Here is a 20,340-nt window from a genome sequence, read left to right on the forward strand (position 1 = left end):
GGAAAACAAGTGTCTCCTCTAATTATATAAGCTCCAGGTCAAATTCTAGCATCAACTAATCAAGTAACTTAACTGTGTCTAGTTTCAAGGAGTAAAAAGGAAGAAAATTGCTTAACAAGAATGATTTTGGTATCTTAGAAAAATAAAAACATATATTGAAAAGAAAGTAATATACCAAAAAGTTAAACATTTTAAGAGCGAGGTACCTATCTTGCTACTTTAAGTAATCTGAAGAAAAATACAAGGGAAAATTGAGTTTGTAGTAATATAGATATTTTTCTCTATTTTCCAGAAGTTTTGAGTTTGTATTATGTCCTGGCCCCTAAAAACATACCTTCACTCTCTCTTGTCTAGTATTTATCTCCTTATAAATTCCAGTACAATAATGATAATCATAATATTTAATTTGAAACTCTATCAGCCATAAGCAACGATTCCAAAAATGCCCAATTTTTAAAACCCTGTCTTTGAACACTTGAATCTTTTGAAATAAAAAACAAAGCTATTATTATGAGAAACTGACAAAATAGTTCTTATTTTAATATTTTAAAAGACATTTTAATCCAATTTATATTAGTACAGTAAAAAATATAATTTTTCTCAATCACATTGTGGAATATAAATATTTACAAGATTTTAAAACAATAGGGCCCAGAAGTTACTATTACATACACTATTTTTTTGTTCAGTTTTGGAATAGCATTTCAGCAAAAACACTCAGATCTTCAGTGTAGCTTTTAAAATGTAGCTGACATATACTGCTTTGATAATTTTTCATTTAAAATTATTTTATTTTGTTAATTGTCCATATTTATGAGGCACATGGTGATAATTCAATACATTTGTTCTGCTACTTTTAAAATTACTTTATCTAAAAGATAGGGCATAGAATATATGATGACCCCACATCTACTTTTTAAAGAAACTAAGGTATAATTCACATACCATAAATAAAATTTGCCCCTTTGAAGTAAACAATTCAGTGATTTTGAGTATGTTTATAAGATTATGTTGGGCCAGGGCCTTAGCTCAGTGGTGCCGCCACCTGCCTCACAAGCACAAGGTCCCAAATTCGATCCCTGGAACAACAATAACAACAACAAAAACCCAACTAAATAAGATTATGCAAATATTACCACTATCTAATTCTAGAACATTCCCATCATAGCTCTCTATTCCTCCCTCCAGTTTGGGGCTGTTGTGAATGTCTTAGTCCATTTGGGCTTCTGTAAAATAGCTTAGATTGGATCATTTATAAACAATAGAAATTTACTGGTTACAGTTCTGCAGGCAGAGAAGTCCAATATCAAGATGCCAGCAGATTCAGTGTCTGGTAAGGGCTTGCTCTCACCTTCAAAGATGGCACCTTCCTGCTGAATGTTGACTTGGCAGAAGCAGCAAACAAACTCCTCACACTTATGAAAAGTCCCTAATCCACCCTGCATGAACCAATCACCTCCCAAAGGCCCTGTCTCATACTGCCACCCTAACCCTAATCCTAATCCCATCCCTCCCTCCCTTCCTTCTTCCTTCATTCTTTCAGTGGTTCTGGGGTTCTAAGCAAGCACTCTACCACTGAGCTACATGAGCTATACCTCCAGCCCTGGATTGTCTTTTTATGATTGAGTTGTAAGAGTTCTTTAAATGTTCTGGAATTTATAACTTTATCAGTATGATAATTTTTGTTATGACTTCTTTCTAATTTCGTCTTGAGTTCTGTCATGTGTGGCTATAAACCAAGATAGATGCTCTCAAGGAGAGCCCTGGCAGGGGTGAAAATTGGGTTTGGATGTGTTGGTCAGGTGAGATACAATGAAGAGGTGAAACTAAAGTTGATAAAACAGAGAAACATTATCTAATGGATCCCAGAGAGGTTAGGGAAGCCCAGAAGTGGCAGAGAGCTCAAGCAGCAAGACAGTGAAGGCACCTGTGGGGTTTGTATCTTTGTTAAGGCTCATCCGTATTACCTCTGAGGCTTTCCCTTGGTTGCTGTGGACTGGATCACTGAAAGACAATTTGAGAAGGGAGGAACTGACTTAAATGACTCACGTTGACCATTAGGTTATATCGTGGTTGCCAGCTGTGGGATGTGTTAGGTTTCGGTCAGAGGAATGAAGAACAAGCAGGCTGTATCATACACAAGCACACAGGGAGGGACAGTGTAACTAAACCAAAGATGATGGGGGGTGGGGGAGACAGCTAGGTTTCAACCTCAGGCCTAAAAATGAATGCTGAGGCAGCATCTGTTAAACAAATTTATGACATTCAGAAATATGATTTGAAAATATTTACTCCCATTCTGTGGTTTGCATTTGCCCTTTCTTTAGAGTGACTTTTCTTTTTTAGAGTGACTTTCAACAAATACAGTAAATATACTTTTCAGATGGGCATGGTGGCACATGTTCGTGATTCCAGCACTGGGGAGGCTGAGGTAGGAGGATTGCTAGTTTGAGTTCTGCCTGAAAAATTTAAAAGTAAAAATAAAAAGGGCTAGGGTCAGAGATTTAGGTCAGTGGTTCCACCACCTGCCTTGCAAGCGCAAGGACCCAAGTTCGATCCTTGGTACCAAAAAAATAAAAATAAAAATAAAAGGGCTGGGATGCATCCTCAGTGTGAAGGCCCTGGGTTCAACTCCAGTACTGTCCTTCCAAAAAAGATAGATTTTTAAAAGATACTAGTGGCAAAGAAGGGTGTTCTTGCCTAGTTTCTGATTTTAGAGTAAAAGTATTATTTTTCATTGTTAAATATCATGTTAGCTATGGGATTTTTTTAAAAAATAGAGAACCTTTACTGTGTTAAAGTAACTTTATTCCTGGTTTATTAAGCCAGGTATGGTGACACACATCTGTAATCCCAGCACTCAGGAGGCTGAGGCAGGAGGATTACCATGAGTTCAAGAACAGCCTGGGCTACATAGCAAGACCTTGTCTCAAAAAGAAAAGCATATATATATATTTTTTCCTCATTCTTTGAGAGCTTTTGTCATGCAAGTGTGCTGAATTTTGTCAAATGGGTCTTTTCTACATCTATTGATATGATCGTGTGATTTTTATCCTTTATTCTGTCAGAGTGGACTACCACATTAATTGATTTTTACATGTTGACCCATCATTTTATCCCAGAGATAAAGCCACTTGGTCATGGTACATGAGCCTTTTAAAATTTTTCATTCATCCAATCATTCATTCTGCAGTGCTGGGGATTGAACACAGGCCTTGCACATGCGAGGCCCTACCACTATGTTATACCACAGACTGGTGTATGACTCTTTTAATGTGCTGTTTGAGACACAATGGAAAATGTGCATGATATTGGACTTAGCAGTGATAACATACACAGATATGACACCAAAAGCACAGGCAACAAAACCAAAACTGCACAAGTGGGCTTATCTCAAACTAAAATCCCCACAGCAATGCAATCAACAGATTGAAAAGGCAACCTATGGAACAGAGGAGAATCTGCAAACCATATATCTGCTAAGGAGTTAATCTGCAAAATACATAAGGGACTTTCAATAATGTAAGAGTAAAGAAATTAATAACCCAATTTAAAAGTGAGCTAAGACATTAAATAGATATTTCCCCAAAGAAGACACACAAATGGCCAATAGATATGTGAAAAAAATGTTTAGGGAAATAGAAATCAAAACCGCAATGAGATATTACTTTCTATCTGTCAGGGTAGCTACTAAGAAAAACAAAATATAACAAGCGTTGGTGAAGATATGGAGAAATTGAAACTCTTGCTTACTATGGATAGGAATAAAAATGGCAGTCACTGTGGAAAACAACATGGCAAACCTCAAAAGATTAAAAGTATTGCAAGTGCAAGGTCCCAAGTTCGATCCCCAGCACCAAAAAAAAAAAAAGATTAAAAGTAGAGATACTGGGCCGGAGATTTAGCTCAGTGGTGCTGCCGCCTGCCACACAAGCGCAAGGTCCTGAGTTCAATCCAGCAATCCTACTTCTGAGCACTTACCCATAAGAATTGAAATTAGGATCTTAAAGAGACATTACCATCTTATGTACTCATCACAGAACTACGCATAATAGCCAACATGTAGAAACAACCTACATGTTCAGCAACAGATTTTTTTAAATGTGGTATATAGAGGTTCCTTTCTCCCCACATCCCCGCCAGCCTTTGTTATTGGTTGATTTCTTGATAGCAGCTATTCTTTCTGGGGTGAGGTGGAATCTCAGCATTATTTTCATTTGCATCTTGAATGACCAGTGATGTTGAACATTTTTTCATGTATTTATTTGCCATTTCTGAAAAGGAACCCTTCTCCACTGTTGGTAGGAATGTAGACTGGTGCAACCACTATGGAAATCAGTGTGGAGATTCCTCAAAAAACTAGGATTAAAGGTCCCATTTGACCCAGGTAATCCCCTTCTGGGTATCTTCCCAAAAGAATTAAAAGGATCATATCACAGCAATATATGCACATCCATGTTTAGAGTGGCACAGTTTCTAATAGCTAAATCTTAGAAACAGCCCAAATGTCCATCAACTGATGAATGGATAAAAAAAGAAAAATAAAAAAAGATTTTTTAAATATAATGGAGCACTAGTCAGCCATAAAGAAGGATAAACTTGAGACATTTCTAGATAAATGGATGTACCTTGAAACCATACTCTTAAGTTAAATAAATCAAACACACATGTGTAGATATCACATTATCTCTGGTGTGATAAACTGAAAGTGTAAATAAGAACCAAAAAGTATAACAGATATTGTGAAATAGGAAGAAATAGTTCAAAATTATACCAAGTTTGAGATGCATTGTTAATAATTAAAATGTTTTATGCAAAAAGAAAAAGGCCCGGGGATTTAGCTCAGTGGTTCTGCCACCTGCCTCACAAGCGCAAGGTCCTGAGTTCGATCCCCAATACCAGGAAAAAAAAATTTTCATAACAAAATAATTAGAGAATAACAATAATAAATACACATGTATCATGATCTTTTTTTTTTTTTTTGGTACCAGAGATCAAACTCAGGACCTTGCACTTGCAAGGCAGGCAGCAGAACCACTGAGCTAAATCCCTGGCCATGAAAATTTTTTTTAATAGAACAGCCTTTATATTTTCTTTATTAATATCTACTTATATCACATTGAAATAAAAATTTAAAAAAATAAAAAATGTGGTATATACATACAATGAAATACTATTCAGCCTTTAAAAAAGAAGGCAATTCTGGGCTGAGGATTTAGCTCAGTGGTGCTGCACCTGCCTGGCAAGCACAATGTCCTGAGTTTGATTCCTGGTACTGGAAAAAAAAAAAAGAAGGGAATTCTGCAAAATGTGACAACATGGGTGAACCCTGAAGACAGTGTTGTAAGTGGAATAAGCTAATCACAGAAGGACAACTGGTACAGGCTTCCACAAATAGGATATGGTATCCAAAACAGTCGAATCCATAGCGTCAAAGAATAGTGAATCCAAGAGGCTGGCACAGAGGGAAATGAGTTACTAATGAATGGGCCTAAGGTTTCAGTCAAGCAAGATGCATGAGCCCTAGGGAAATGCAGCACATTTTCGCTTCGTCATTGAGAATGTATTGTACACTTAAATTTTTTAGGAAGGTTGATTCCAATTTACTGTAATCACAGCAATAAAAAATTCATTGTGTTCCAAGTATTTGCATGCTTATAAAGGGCAATTGAGGGAAAATTTTTTCTTCCAAAATAAACATGCAAGCATAACCTAGAAAACAAAAGATTATAAAACCCAGGCATGTGATTGGAAATTGACTTTGCCAAGATCTGGATGGTTGTGCTGTAGTATGTTTATATGTATGTATGTATGTATATTTTTACTTATTTAAGTCTCTTTGAGATAGGATTTCACTCTGTAGCCCAGGCTGGCCTCGAACTCACAATCCTCCTGCCTCACCCCCTAGAGTCCTAGGACTACAAGCATCCACCACTATGCCTGGCTTGCTGTACTGTGTTTATTAAAATGAATAAACTCTGGGCTGGGGATTTAGCTCAGTGGTTTCACCGCTTGCTGCGCAAGCGCAAGGACCCAAGTTCGATCCCCGGTACAAAAAATAAATAAATAAATAAATAAATAAATAAATAAATAAATAAAAAATGGGGCCGGGGGATTTAGCTCAGTGGTTCCGCCATCTGCCTCACAAGCAGAAGGACCCAAGTTCGATCCCCAGTACCAAAAAACCCCCCAAAAACAAAAAAAAAACCCCAAAATGAATAAACTCTGAATTGAATCACATAGTTTTACAGCATCTATATAATAATAAAAATAAAATTCAAGAAGGCATAGATGAGTGATGGTTTTATTGGAAAACTTACAGAGGTAAGTGTATGCAGTCATTTCAGATGGCAGAGTTAGTTGCTCTGCTTCAAACTAAAAACTTCAATTACCCCATTTAAACTTGAATTTAGAACATCTACATGTAGAGCTTTAGTCTCAGGCCTGGAGCAGCTGTGAAATGAAAGTTTCCACTCCACTGTAGTCCTTGGGCATCAGTATACTCCCCTTCACCTTCCACCCTGCAATATGGAAAATAGTTTGTTCATTAATCAAGTGTAAGAATTTATAGTCCACATAGGAGAGTCTCCAGTATAGTGTACACATGTCGGAAGGATTATATCTTTCCATTTTCAAATTCTACTACTATAGCCTATGAAAAAACATGGTATTACAAACAAATATTGTCATTATATAAGTTTTGGTGTCCAAGATTTTAAGATCATATAAGCAACTTTACGCTTAAACCACAACGGCTAAAAATGAAATTTATATTGGTTCATTGATTTATCCAACAGAAGTGTCTTGATCATTGACTACGCCTGAAGTCCTAGGCCCTGTGCTGGTGCTTTCTTAGGCTCTCTGGATACGAAAATGTACTCACATAAACAAACAGGCTTTGTCCCATAAGTCAGATTCCTCCCTGTATTAATATCAGTGGGAAAAGTTCGTGTGTTATTATTACAAACTTGGAGGGAAGACAGGTGAACACTTTTCTGCCCCCTCAGAATGTATTCCTATAGGCCGGGGATTTAGCTCAGTGGTTTCACCGCCTGCTGCACAAGCGCAAGGACCCAAGTTTGATCCCCGGTACCAAAAAAAAGAATGTATTCCCGTTAACTACTTCTCAACAATTAGGTTGCACTGTCAATTCTATAAATATGAAAGGTGTGCCTGTAAATGAAGTTGAACCTCTGGACGGCATGGCCTAGAATTCAATGTGAAAATTAAGCTTCTAAAGCTGTATTCATGTTTCATTTCACTTTTGTTTTTGCTACATGCATACGCTCAAAAAGGACAATAGTGGGTATATGTCCATCATTTGAAATTTAACTAATTTTGCATCAAAATGAAAAAAATAATGACGAAATTATCCCCAAGGCTGTTTCTTACAAGTATATCAAGATACTTCAAGTGAGAATTATTTTTGACCTAAGTTTTCACAAAAATTGCAATAAATTTTCTATTTTTAAGCTGATTGCAAAAAGTTCTATAGTCACAGAAAGGTAGAAAGGGAATATGAAAAGTCTAATGTATGATCACCAAGAACAATATTCCCTTTGGGAGGGTGTGACGGTCTTACCCTCTTTTATAATACTACCTTATCACCTAAAATAACTCAACAATGCTTAGAAAATAATTATATTACAAAAATATTTAGAATTAACTAAACATAATATTTAAGAAAGTGCAGCCGAAAATAATTTCATTTTTTGTTTTTCTGAGGTAGGGTCTCCCTTTGTAGTCCAGGCTAGCCCTGAACTTACTACGTAGCCAAGGCAGGCCTTGAACTCGTGGCGATCCTCCTACCTCAGCCTCCCGAGTGCTGGGATTATAATATTTTAGAACTACAGTGATTTTTAAAAAAATTTAAGCTTACCTATTTTCATTGAAATTTCCAGTGTATTTTGCCCCAGTTGGGAAAGTGTAAGTCCCCAATCCATGAAACATATTGTCCTTAAATTGTCCTTCATATACTGCTCCTGAAAAATGCTCAAGTTTTCCAAAACCATTCATCTGTTGGCAACAAAAGAAATGACCTCAAAAATTAAACTTCACAACTTTCCCAATACTTTTAAAAATACAAACATATGGGTCCCGGGATGTAGCTCAGTGGCACTGTGCCTGCCTGTCAAGCGGAAGGTCCTAAGTTTGATCCCCAGTACCGCAAAAAAAAAAAAAAAAAAAAAATTTAGTTAACTTTGCTGTTTTATTTGGTTTTTGATTTTTTTTTTTAAGACAGTCTTGCTGTGTAGTCCTTGCTGGCCTTGAACTCACTATGTGACCCAGGGTGGCCTCTAACTCTGTTCAATCCTCTTGCCTCAGCCTCCTCCGTGCTATGATTACAGAAGTGGCCACCATGCTCATCTTATTTGTCAACTTTGTATCAGTATTTTGACAAAAATAGACAATGTTTTATTGTTGTCCTTCCCGTGTATCTCTCTGTGAAGCCCATTAAAGTAAATGTTCTCCATCTGGGGCATTTGAACGATGGGGTTCCATGATGATCATAACAGGGATCTTCACATCACCTTCACTAGATCAGCAATCTTTTTGTTTGTTTTGTTTTGTTTTTGGTACCAGGGATTGAACTCAAGACCTTGCGATTTTGAGGCAGGCATCGACAGCACTGAGCTAAATCCCCGGCCCTAAATCAGCAATCCTAAAGGGCAACCAGTTTAGTTAGCTCAGGAAACCATACAGAATGTTAATTAGGAATATAAATTTAAACCAGCCATGGTGGCACACACCTGTAATCCCAGCACCAAAGGAGGCTGAGGCAGGAGGATCACAAGTTCGAGTCTACTCCAGGCAATTAGTAACTTTGTATGAACTTGTCTCAAAAATAAAAAAAGGGTGGGGATATGGTTCAGCGCAAAGGACCTAGATTCACTCCCCAGTATTGCAAAAAACAGAAACCCTGCACGCATGCACACGCACACACACGCCCACACACACACACACACACACACACACACACGTGTGCGTGCGCGCACACATGCACTAACCAAAAACAAAAAATAGAACGTAAATCTGGATTCAAATAAGCTTGGTTATACTTTTTTGTTTTATCGCTTATTAGACAGGCAAGAAATTTGAGCCTGATTTTTTCTCTCATTTATAAGATAGGGATATGAACAGCACCTATCTCATAAGGTGATTATGAAGATTAAATGGGGAAAAAAATGAATGAAGTTAGCTCTCCTTAATGAATGGGAGATGAGACATAATAATGATGATCATTAGCTCTCTTTATGACTTTAATATTATGCATACATTAATATATGCTAAATATAATTATTTGTTACAGTATTTCTTATTCATGTTGAATACTTAAATCATTTAGCCCATGTGATTATTTATCTGCTCTCAGTATTAAGAACAACAGTAAAGGAAGGGGGTGTGGCTCAGTGGTAGAGCACTGGCTCTGGTGCCATCCCCAGTATGACAGCAAAAAGAAACAAAACCAAAATATAATACCTTGTCATCTTTCCAGTTTCCTGTGTAGACAATGCCATTAGGAGTGCTATGAATGCCTATTCCATTTCTCTCATAGCTGCCGGAAGATGTTCTTGTACAGTCACCATCTAAACAAGGGAGAAATGCTAAATATTTTAAGTAAGAACCATGTTTGACTAAATAATATAGTGTTTATGTCGGGGCCTGTTCATAACTGCACTCTATGCTTGTTTGTTTGGGTTCCCTAGCACTGAAACCAATGAGACCAGAGGTAAAGAGATCCATGGACCTAGAACACTAAGACCCAAGGGCCAGAAAGACTGACAATCTCACAGGTTATCAAGGCAAACTGTCCAGACTTGATATTGGAGTTTGGATATAAAATGTGTTCATTGATTAGGATTTCTGTGTTATTTTATTCAAGTGAATTTATATCCAAATAGTAGTTTGACAAAATGTGACAGTCTTTTTTCTGACGTTAAGCTATTTAATTTTCTATGTAGGAAAAATAATTGAAATAGGTGCTTACCATACTTGTCTCCATTTGGAAATGTAAAGCTTATCTTATATACTTCTGAAGCTGCTTTAAAAAATTTAAGAAAAATCATGTAAGTTAAATATTTTCATGTCATTAGGCTATTACAAATGTGCTTTAAAGGGGCCAGGGATTTAACTCAGTGGTTCTGCCGCCTGCCTCGAAAGCACAAGGTCCTAAGTTCAATCCCTGGCACCAAAAAAAAAAAAATGTGCTTTAAGCACTAGCCAAATAGATTCACTTCATACAAAGCATGTCATGGTTACTTGGCACTTCCACTGTCTAGTGTAGAGTCCTGTGAAATAAACAATTTCCTCTAGATAATGTTTTTGTTTATCATAACAACTTTGTAAGTATATAATTCACATACCAGAAAATTTACCCTTTAAGGGTATAACAATTCAATGTTCTTAGTATATGCAGAGTGGTAAAACCATCATCATAATCTAGCTTTAGAATGTTTTTATCATCGCTGAAAGAAGCCCTGTACCCATCAGCAGTTATTCACCACCTCCCCATCCCCCGGTAACCACTATCGATTGTCTGTCAATAGATTTTCCTATTCTGAACAATTCTTATAGATGGAATCACAATAATCCTTTCACTTCACATGTTTTTGAGGTTCATCAGCGTTGTATCATGTGTCAGTACTTCATATATTACCATATATATCTTTTTTTAATTACCATATATATCTTGTACAGAACAGCACATTTTGTTTATCCATTCATCAGCTGATAGACATTAGGTTATTTCCAGTTTGGGATGATTAGGAATAATGCTGCTATTGACACTGGTGTACACATTTTTCTGTAGGACACATTTTTCTCTTGGGTAGCTTATAGGACCTATTCAGGGTCCCATAGAGGTAAAGGTAGCCTGAGGAATTTCTTGATTTGGCAGTAAGAGGAAACAGAAAATACTGTAAGTGGGGAAGGAAAGGAACCCCAAGCAGAGAGGTTGGAATGGAGACCAGGTGAAAAAGGAAGAAAGACCATACAACTGGGGGGAATCTGCATCTTAGAGTCTTGAACACTTAGTGGACTAAAATACTAGAAAGTCATTTTTCCCCCAACACTGAAGAAAACGGAGAAGTAGACTCTGAGTTCTAGCATGGTAGAATATACTAGAACGTCATTCAAAGTGTGGCCTATCCATCAGAATCACTTGGGATATTCTGAAATTCCTAGGCTGTACCTCAGGTCAGAATCTCCATGGGCAAGCTTGGCCTGGTGGTGAACACCTGTAATCCCAGCACTTAGACGGCTGAGGCAAGAGGATCACTGCCGCTTTGAGGCCAGCCTGGGCTACATAGTGAGACCCTGTCTCAAAAAACAAAACAAAAGTCCATGGGTAGAGCAAAGGAACTGATACTAGGGATTGAACCAAGGAGTACTCTTACTGCTGAGCTACATACATCCCAGCCCTTTTTATTTTCTGAGACAGGGTCTCGATAAATTGCCCAGGCTGGCTTTGAACTTGCAATCCTCCTGCCTCATCCTTCAGAGTAGCTGGGATAAAATTTAGGTATGTTTGTTGAATTTTTCCTATAATTTCTAAGATTTGGTTGTGGATAAAGTGTGAAGTGTGGAGGTATACAGAAACATGTTTTCAAATTTTGAGGTTCTGAAGAGACAAGGACACAGAACTGCTAAGTGTCTATTGAGACTAACCAGGACACCAAATCTGCTTGTAGTGTCCTACAGGGGCCATGCTGTACTCTCTCCCTGAATGCACATCTCTTTGGCTATTTACCACTCATCCTGGAGGAGTTGTAAAAATAGAATGTAGCAGGGCTCTGGCATTATGCTACCTAGGTTTGAATCAGGATTCCATAATTTTTTTGGCCTCCGACAAGTTATTTATGCCGTAATTCCCTCACCATTAGATTAAGTGAGCTAATCCACATAAAGCACTTAGGCTAGTGTCTAACTCTGTACCTACAGTTTTCTTATAGCTGCAGCTCAAATATGGCCTCTCTCTCGAAGCCATTTTTCTCACTTCTTGTCACCCTCAGACTCCTCTGACAGTATTTATGGCTCTATGAATACAATGCTTTTGTGTTAGAATCCCCTACCACACATTTTTCCTCCAGGACGGGGATTGTGCCTTAGTCAAATCCCTTTTGCTACCCGACTGTCCAGTTCCAATTGGTACTAAGTACCAATAAGTACTGAGTATCTTGGTTACGAATGGCACTTGGGAAGCAATTAAGTGCCTATTAAGCAGAAAACTAAATATAACCATACCAAAACAGGAACTGTTTTCAATTACCCATAAAAGGTTCTTCATTGGGAATACTGGAGCTAGAGGAACCAGAGATCGATACCATTTCGCACAATAAAGGAAACGGAAGCCCAGAGAGGGTGGCACCTGCCTAACGTGTCACAGCAGCGCTCTATAGCCGAATCAGAGCCAGAATCCACATCTGATCCCCAGACCCGAGGTATTCGGCGACCCTACCCGCTTCGCCACCGCAGGGTAGACGCTAGGGAAATAGGTGACACCAGGAACGACGTTATAGGGGCCGACCTTCGGCGCCACGCGAGTTCTATTTAAAGACGCCTTTCCCTGCCAGGCCTTGGGAGGAAGGGCACTCACGTGATAAAGAGGGGTAATGGACACTTTCACTACTGTGCGACTCCCCCTGGCCCGCCAGCTCTGCCTCCTGGAGCGATGGCGCTAGGCCGGCTCCGAGGGCGACCCGGTTGCTCGGGAGACCCGGTTGCTCGGGAGACAGGCACCCTCTCACCCGGAAGCAAATACGCGAGGGACCAATCAGAAGGCACTGGCGCTGTGCGGCCGCAGCTGGGCCGTCGTGCAGCCGCGATAGGTGAGGTCCCGGAGGGTATCAGCGCAGTCTGGACTCCGCAGTGCTGGGCGCCGCCTCCGGACAGCAGTCCCTGGAAGCGAGTTTGCGAGCCAGGTACGGCCTCCCTTTCCTCGGACAAGTGGTGCGTGTCCCTGGTCTGCTCGTCGCCTTGGTTGTCACTGTGTGGCCCATCTGCCGCTTCCCTGCTCCGGGAGTGGTCAGCATCAGCCGGGCAGCTCGCCACCTTGTGTCCCCGCCTGTCTGCCTGGGACCAGCGAATCTGCACCAGCAGGACCTCAGAGCCTGGGACCGGGCATGGCGATCTGCAGCCGAGGCTGTCCTCACTCGGGCTGAAGGCGATGGCACGGCATTCGGGCTCCGAACGGGCTTGAGTTGGAGGGGCTTGGCCCCGTTTTCTGTCTCCATATCACACCTAGTGTCTGAGTGGAGAGAGGGTTGTAGACGATGCGTGTTGGAAGAAAGGTTCCGTGTCCGTGTGTCTGAATGGAGCTGGGTGACATACTGTGCTCAGTCAGAAAACTGTCTGGGAGGAGAGCGGACTGTGTTCGGTTTTCAGTGCCCAGTTGGGTATGCTGTACCGGAAGACAAACTTGGGTGAGAAACAAAGGATGCTCTGAGAGTCAAACTTAGGTCTCTGCGTCCAAAACAAAGAGAGATGGAATCTCCCCAGGCTCCATGAGATAGAATAGTAATTTCTGGCCCTGTGGATTATACAACCGAAGTTCTAGTCCCTAAAAAATGGAGAGTGATATTGGGTGGATACCATTTCTATCTGCAAGTCTTCATTCAAAATTTTGTGTGCAAATCTCAAGTTGTAAAGGTAACATTTACCTTTTCAAAATATAGACAACTTTGAATAAATTTATTAATATATTGAAAAAAGTTCCTTTTTAATATATTGAAAAGGTATCTTCCACTGTACACTAAAGACCATTCCTGATTTTAGGAAAAGTTAAACATACCGTTAAAGAAGACATTTTCCAAGTACTGGTCCTTTTGTCTAATTTTGCCTTATCTCCATCCTTCCTACACATATACACTGTCTCTTTACACTGCTTTATTTTATTCAGCGCCTTTAACACCACTAACAGTTTATGTATTAGTGTTGCTCATATCTGGTTTCCTCCTAATGGAATATAAGCTTCACGAGGCAGAGTCTTTATCTGCTCACTGCTTTATCCTTAAGTTCCAGGGCTAGAGCATGCTTACCTTATGGAGCTATTTTTCCATCTAGCACAATCTTTCATGTGCTTGGGCACCTTTTGAACAGGGACTTTTAACATTTTCTTGGTTGATGTGAGACAAGTTGTTTGAATCAATACAGAATCTTGGTTTTTTCCTACTATTAGTACAAGTTTACCTGAGCTGGGTGGATTTTGAGATGAACTTCTAATCTGTCTATCCTTTCCTTTCCTTTTTTTTTTTTCTAACTTTAGAAAGAATCTGCAATTATTACAGAATCCAGTTTGTCCCATTGTTTTTGGCCACCTGTTAAGCTTGTAATTACCCTACCTTTTTTTGTGTGTGTGGAAAAAAATATGGGTGTTTTGCAGAAAGAACTTGTAGCCTGATTTCTCCCCCCCCCCCTTTTTTTTTTGATACTGGGGATCGAACTTGGGACCTTGCGCTTTTGAGGCAGGCAGCGGAACCACTGAGCTAAATCCCAGGCCTCTTCTTATGATATTCTTATTTGGAGTCAGAAAATGTGTAATTACTGGATTTTAAATTTTAGATTGGAAGGGTGTATTAGTCATTTTAAAATTTTCTATAGTATTTATGTTTTGACATCTTGAGGTCCCACCAGGCCAGAAAGAAACTGCCCCTCCTAGGGCTAGCTAATAAATAGCTCACTTGTGAGTTTCATTTCATGTGCAAATCAACTAATCCGGAGTCCCTGTTCACAAGCACATCCCCCTCCCTTTTTCTTTCTTCAGTTCTGAGGATTGAACCCAGGCAGGATCTTTACACTGGACTATATTCCTAGCCCTTTTATTTTTTTATTTTGAGACAGGATCTTGCTATAAACCACTAAATTGCCCAGGCTGGCTTCAACTTGCCAACCTCTCTCCTGCCTCAGCCTCCTTAGAGCGCTGACATTACTCCTGTGTGCCACCACACCTAACTAGCCACTTCCTTTATCTAACTCTCCTACACCTGACCAGTATTGCCTTCCCCTGAATCAACTGGGGGCCAGTCCTGTTGCCCACATAGCCTACTGGAACTTTATCCAAATTAGCCAGCGCTAAGCAGTTTGCCCTGCCCTGCCTTGCCTTTCCTGTAGAAATCCCAAGAAAAACTGAGGCCTGGTAAAAGAAAATTGTCGGAGATAAAGGAAGTTAGTCAATTACCAAAGAGGCTGTGCTGAAAGCTTGATTTAAATCCCACACAACACACCTCCAAGGCCAGTGTACTCTGTTCCTGTATAAACTTCTGGACTGTTAGTTAACCCCACCCAGCCCAGAAGCAACGCTAACTTTGTATTGACTTCCCTTCTATTCCAAAGATTCCCCTCACCCCACCCCCATCCTGTTTCTCTTATCTGTAGACAATTTTGGTTCAATATAAACAATTTATGCCATCCTGTGCCAAATTCTGGTTATTAAAAAATGCTCTTAGTGAGCATGTAATCCCAGCACTAGGGAGGTTGAGACTGGAGGATCGCTGTGAGTTTGAGGGCAGACTGGGCTACACAGTGAGTTCAAGGCCACCCCCCTGGATTACGCAGGGAGACCCTGTCTCAAAAAAAAAAAAAAAGAAAAGAAAAGAAAAAAAAAAGTCTCAATGTACATCCATTTAGCTATAAATGTCTCTAGCTTCTCGTTCTTTTTTTTTTTTTTTTTGGTACCTGATATTAAACTCGGGTCCTTGCAGTAGTACTTCGTTTTATTTAAAAAACCCACATCTTCTTTTTTTTTTGGTACCGGGGATCGAACTCGGATCCTTCCGCTTGCGCAGCAGGAGGCGAAACCACTGAGCTAAATCCCCTGCCCAACCCACATCTTCTTTATCCAGTCTCCCGCTGATGGGCAATTGGGCTGTTTCCAAGTTTTGGCTGTTAAAAACTGCCACTATAAACATTAGGTGTGCATATATCGCTGTGGTATGATTCTTTTAATTCTTTTTTTTTTTTTTTTTTGGTACCTGGGATTGAACTCGGGTCCTTGCACTTGCGCAGCAGGTGGCGAAACCACTGAGCTAAATCCCTGGACCTTATTCTTTTAATTCTTTTGGGAAGTTACTCTTAAGTGAAATAAATAGGACACACGTGTACATGTTTCTCTCTGGTGAGAGAAACTGAAAGTGTAAATAAGGATCAAAATGTATATAGATAATGTGAAATAGGAAGAGAAAGGTCCAAAGGTCAAAGAGGAAGTGGGAGAGGTAGGGGAAAGGAAAAAAGGGAAAAAAATAAATATGAGCAAAGGAAAAAATGGAAACAAAGTCTTTGTAAATAGAAAGGTGTAGGTGGGTTGAGGGAGGGCAGGGGAATTGGGAAAAACAGAACCAAGATATATCATGTAAGGTACAAATTCCCAATGATGAATGTCATCATATTGTATACCTAAAATGTACCAATAAACTTGGTGAAAAAATAAATAAAATAAAATAAAAGTTGCCTCAAAAGCAAAATACTCAGCTCTGGTCAGGTGACAGACATTTTTCTAACCACTACAGTCTTTCTGCTGATTTGCAAAAATTTGTCCTAGGACGTGGTCCTTTTTCTGGCTAGCGTCTGTAAAGACTCATTAAACCCATTTATTTCAGAGATCCCTGGGTCTCAAGAGTCTTGGTTTCAACAGGCCTATGCATAACCCTCACTCCTTTCTGCCATCTGACCAACTTGTTGCTTCTGCCTGTGGTCCTGCATGGTGCTGTGTGTCTCTCATTTCTAGGGGATTTGTGAGTCACATTAAACTTTTTTTTTTTTCTTGAGGCAGGGTTTCCCTGTGTAGTCCAAGCTGGCTTTGAACTCACTGAGTACTCTAGGCTAACCTTGAAGTTATGGTGATCCTCCTGCCTCAGCCTCCCAAGTGCTGGGATTATACTCTCAGCCACCACTCCCAGCTTCCTAACTTTTCTTTTGATGCCATTCACCTCCATGTTGCCACTCAGTTATCTTTATAAGTTAACGACTGGTCACAAATCAACAGGGGGCCAAATTTCTTTAAACTTTGAATTGAGATATAAGGTATAAGTGTATGCAAGGAGACAATACCTTGGAAAGAATCTCAGTTTTGGAGTTAAACGTATTTATTCAAACCTCGATTTATTTAAACCTTGACCCCAGGCTTTGCTTTTATAGTTGGTGCTATTAGTCAAGTTGGATAATTTGTCTTGTTCTATTTTCCTTCTCTGTAAAATATAGTGTATCTACCTAACAATGTTTGTAAAGGATTTTAAAAATTAATCCTTCCTGTGTTAATCAACTTTCTTGTTGCTGGACACAATACTCAACACCCACATTTTAAAGGAGGAGAGTTTAGCTGGGGATTTAGTTCAGTGGTTCTGGTGCCTGCCGCACCAAAAACAAACAACAATAAAGGAGGAAAGGTTTAATTTGGCTCACAGTTTAGAGGGTTTAGTTCATGGTCAGCTGGCTCCAAGGCACAGTCATCATGGTGAAAGAGCATGGTGGAAGAAAAATGCTCACATCATGGCAGCCAGGAAGCAGATTGAAAAGGGAGCAGCCAAGGACAAAAATACAAGCTTCCAGGTCACATCCCAGTGACCTACCTCTGTGGCCAGGCCCCACTTCCTAACACATTCAGCTATGATCTTTTCAGTGGATCAATCCACTGATGACTATAGCACCCTCATAATCTGATCATCTTCCCAAAACCCCACTTCTGAACACGTGAGACTTTTGGGGGACATTCAGGATCCAGATAACATTACCTTTCCCTTCAGTGCAGACGTTATGATATCCAGCTACTTTCTACACACCTTCATTTGCATAACCAGCATCTGAAATGTTAGCATATCTAATCTGATCTTTTGACACTACCTCATATCTATTCTTCTTCGAAACTCTTCTGTAAGTACTGTACTATACAGTTTGCTCAGGCCCAAACATCTCATAGTAATTCTCGATTTTTTCTTTTGTACTTCTCCCGTAATTTACCCATCTTTAAATTTGTTTAGGATCTGTGCCCACTTATCAGCTCTGCTGCTGCCACCTGAGTAGTCAGTCGGACTGCCCAAGTGAGGCTTTTACTGGGACCTGTGCTGTGGCACAGGCTAGCGCACCAAAGGGAGCCCTCTTGCACCAACCCAAGGAGCATGAGAAACACCCCTTACGTAGAGAAAGAACAGGCCCCAAACACATTATCCCCTGTGTCTCTGGACCTTTTGGGTACTTTTTGAGTGGTGGCAGAGGGGCCACTAGTGAGTCATCCAAGTTACGTGTGTTTCAAGTCTTCTGCCGCCAAGGTGGATATCACCCAGAGCAGCGGTGGAGTGTCAAGGACAGCCTCCACTGTCATCATGGCAGCTCCTGCGTTTCCTGGACACGGTGGGGCTGAAGTCCAGCTTGCTGAGGCTTTCAGGGATTCTCCTGGGGGGGTAGCAGTGTTGATCCTTGACCACTGGGGTTTGGGGATTTATGAGATGATGCCAGCAGCCCATCCCTACCCGGTCTTTGCCCTGTCAGGGGTGGTCCTCCCCTGCTCTTCAGAGAAGTGACAGCAGTGGCCTGGAGCAGGGGAGGGGCATTGCAAATGTCAGGCAAGCTCCTGTCAGGGCTGCAGGAGCCAGAGGCAGTGGTGGCCTGGAGGGCAGCTGCCTAGGGAGCCTTAGAGAGCTGGAGCTGGCTGGTTCTGGAGGCAGGAACGGGGAGGGAATCAGGCTCCTACTGGCTGTCATAGGGAAAGGGAAGAGTCGGGCCTCAGTTTTCCCAGAGTTAAACCCTGACATTGCTCCTTGGGCAGGCACAGCTTTGGGAATGCCTGAAGTGCCCTGTCGTGACATAGTTCAGGCAGAGCTCTCTCTCTCCTGTCCTCTGACCACAACACACAGTTGTTAAACTCGCTAACTGTTGATCACTCAATTGGTTTTCAACAATATCTGTGAAAGCCTGGCGCAGAGGCTCACACCTATAATCCCAACACTGGGTGGCTGAGGCAGGAGGATCGAAAGTTTGAGCCTAGCCTGGGAAATTTAGTGATTTAGCAAGACCCTGTCTCTAAAAAACAAAAATGGGCTTGGGGATGTAGCCATATGTGGATGCCCGGGTTCAGTCCCAAGACTGCGTAACAAACAAACGCTTGTCTGGTGGAACAAATTCCTCTATAAATTAATCCAATCAAATTGGGGCTTAGTTTGAAACAGTGGTTTCTGAGGTTCCTTTTGATATTTGGTTTGATCCCAGAAGGCTCCTCCCAGTGGTCTCATTTCTAGGTTTCCTCTGGCAAGCTGGTTAGCTGATAGTGTAAACTGTATTTCCATTATATTTGTTAATCCCCCTCTTGCCTTTGTGTACCTTTAGATTTGAACTTCATACTTCACTGCAAATGGAGTCACTTCTTTGGGAGGAGATTCGGAGCTGTCTTTTATTCCCTGCTTCTCTCCACAGGCAAAATCTCTGAGTCAGGGTTGTGTTCCTAATAGGGCATATGTAAGTTTGAATTTTTTTAATCAAATCATACGATCAAGACCTAGATCTGGTCTCACCTAGAGTTTTAAAAATTCTGTGTTAGAACTAACCAAATCATAATCTGGGACTAGGGCTTCGACATGGCGAAACTTCTCTATGGGTTTATGATAACATATCCTTAGTTAAGAAATCTGCATCAGAGAAACCAAATGCTAGTTGTAAGAGACACATACTTATAAATTTTTTGTGAACAGTTAACCCACACTGCCCCTAAACCTGCCCTTTTTAAATGTGCATTTCCCTGCCAGGCATGGTGGTGCAGGCTTCTAATCCCAGCACTCAGGAGGCTGAGGCAAGAAGATTGCCAGGAGTTTGAGGCTAGCCAGGGCTACATAGTGAGTTCAAGGCCAGCCCGAAAAAGCATTTCCCTTTATTTCCTTAAAGTAGGCTATGTCCATAACTGTCCAAAACAGGATTATTATTATTATTATTGTCTGATTTTATGGTGCTGGTCATAATTTTTTTCTCTTTCTCAGGTAGAAATGAGTTCTTCAGTAAGAAGAAAAGGCAAGCCGGGCAAAGGAAGTGGAAAAGGATCTTCTAGAGGAGGAAGGGGAAGCAGGAGTCATGTGAATCAATCTCATGGGGCTGGCGGCGGCGGTGGTGGCGGCGGTGGTGGCGGTGGTGGCAGTAGAAAGGCTTCCAGTAGAATTTGGGATGACGGAGATGACTTTTGTATCTTCAGTGAATCAAGGCGATCATCCAGGTCATTATACTCAGTTCCTAGTCTGTGGGATAACAGATGGCTGAGCGGGGCAAAGGTCCAGTAATTCTGAGTAACTGTTCTTACTTTATAACCTGACTGTCCTCTTCTGAAGGCGTGATGGTATTTTCTAAAAGCATGGTGGTAAATCAGAGCCT

At 40.6% G+C, this 20,340-nt stretch overlaps 2 protein-coding genes across 11 annotated transcripts in view; one reads left to right on the plus strand and one right to left on the minus strand.

Moving 5' to 3' along the window:
* Positions 1–6,288: 6,288 nt before the first annotated feature.
* On the minus strand, positions 6,289–12,621 carry Morn2 (MORN repeat containing 2). Of its 4 annotated transcripts, none has more exons than XM_004839334.4 (5): positions 12,596–12,621; positions 9,989–10,039; positions 9,481–9,587; positions 7,880–8,016; positions 6,289–6,521 (listed from the first exon to the last, which is right to left on the minus strand). In XM_004839334.4, exons 4-5 carry the CDS (start codon positions 8,014–8,016, stop codon positions 6,419–6,421), a joined length of 240 nt encoding a protein of 79 aa, XP_004839391.1. In that variant the 5' UTR covers positions 9,481–9,587; positions 9,989–10,039; positions 12,596–12,621; the 3' UTR covers positions 6,289–6,418. The 4 variants fall into 4 exon arrangements, with proteins under 4 accessions (XP_004839391.1, XP_087072257.1, XP_087072256.1 ...); XM_087216131.1 differs by lacking the exon at positions 12,596–12,621 and adding an exon at positions 12,458–12,477; XM_087216130.1 differs by lacking the exon at positions 12,596–12,621 and adding an exon at positions 12,458–12,475 and having other exon boundaries at positions 9,989–10,042.
* A 49-nt stretch (positions 12,622–12,670) lies between these two features.
* Dhx57 (DExH-box helicase 57) overlaps positions 12,671–20,340 on the plus strand; it is a 60,616-nt gene continuing 52,946 nt past the window's right edge. For 3 of the 7 annotated variants that reach the window (XM_087216107.1, XM_087216109.1, XM_087216108.1), the window contains exons 1-2: positions 12,671–12,920; positions 19,960–20,185. In XM_087216107.1, coding sequence (XP_087072233.1) covers positions 12,671–12,920; positions 19,960–20,185 — 476 coding nt within the window. Of the gene's footprint in view, positions 12,921–19,311; positions 19,441–19,955; positions 20,186–20,340 lie in introns of all 7 variants that reach the window. The other 4 variants (XM_087216110.1, XM_087216113.1, XM_087216111.1 and 1 more) reach the window with 3 other exon arrangements.

This window comes from Heterocephalus glaber, unplaced genomic scaffold (genome assembly GCF_053883595.1).
Source record: "Heterocephalus glaber isolate CG9 unplaced genomic scaffold, H.glaber_assembly_v1.0 deba00001457, whole genome shotgun sequence".
Lineage (NCBI taxonomy): Eukaryota > Metazoa > Chordata > Mammalia > Rodentia > Bathyergidae > Heterocephalus > Heterocephalus glaber.

Bases quoted from the DNA above. Each gene is read 5' to 3' on its own strand.
- Morn2 (XM_087216129.1), bottom strand. From the start codon at position 12,326: ATGGTATCGATCTCTGGTTCCTCTAGCTCCAGTATTCCCAATGAAGAA. The intron at 8,017-9,480 runs GTATTATATTTT...TGTTGCCAACAG, and splicing joins GAAACTGGAAAGATGACAAG to ATGAATGGTTTTGGAAAACT. The intron at 6,522-7,879 runs GTAAGCTTAAAT...TCCATATTGCAG, and splicing joins GGAAATTTCAATGAAAATAG to GGTGGAAGGTGAAGGGGAGT.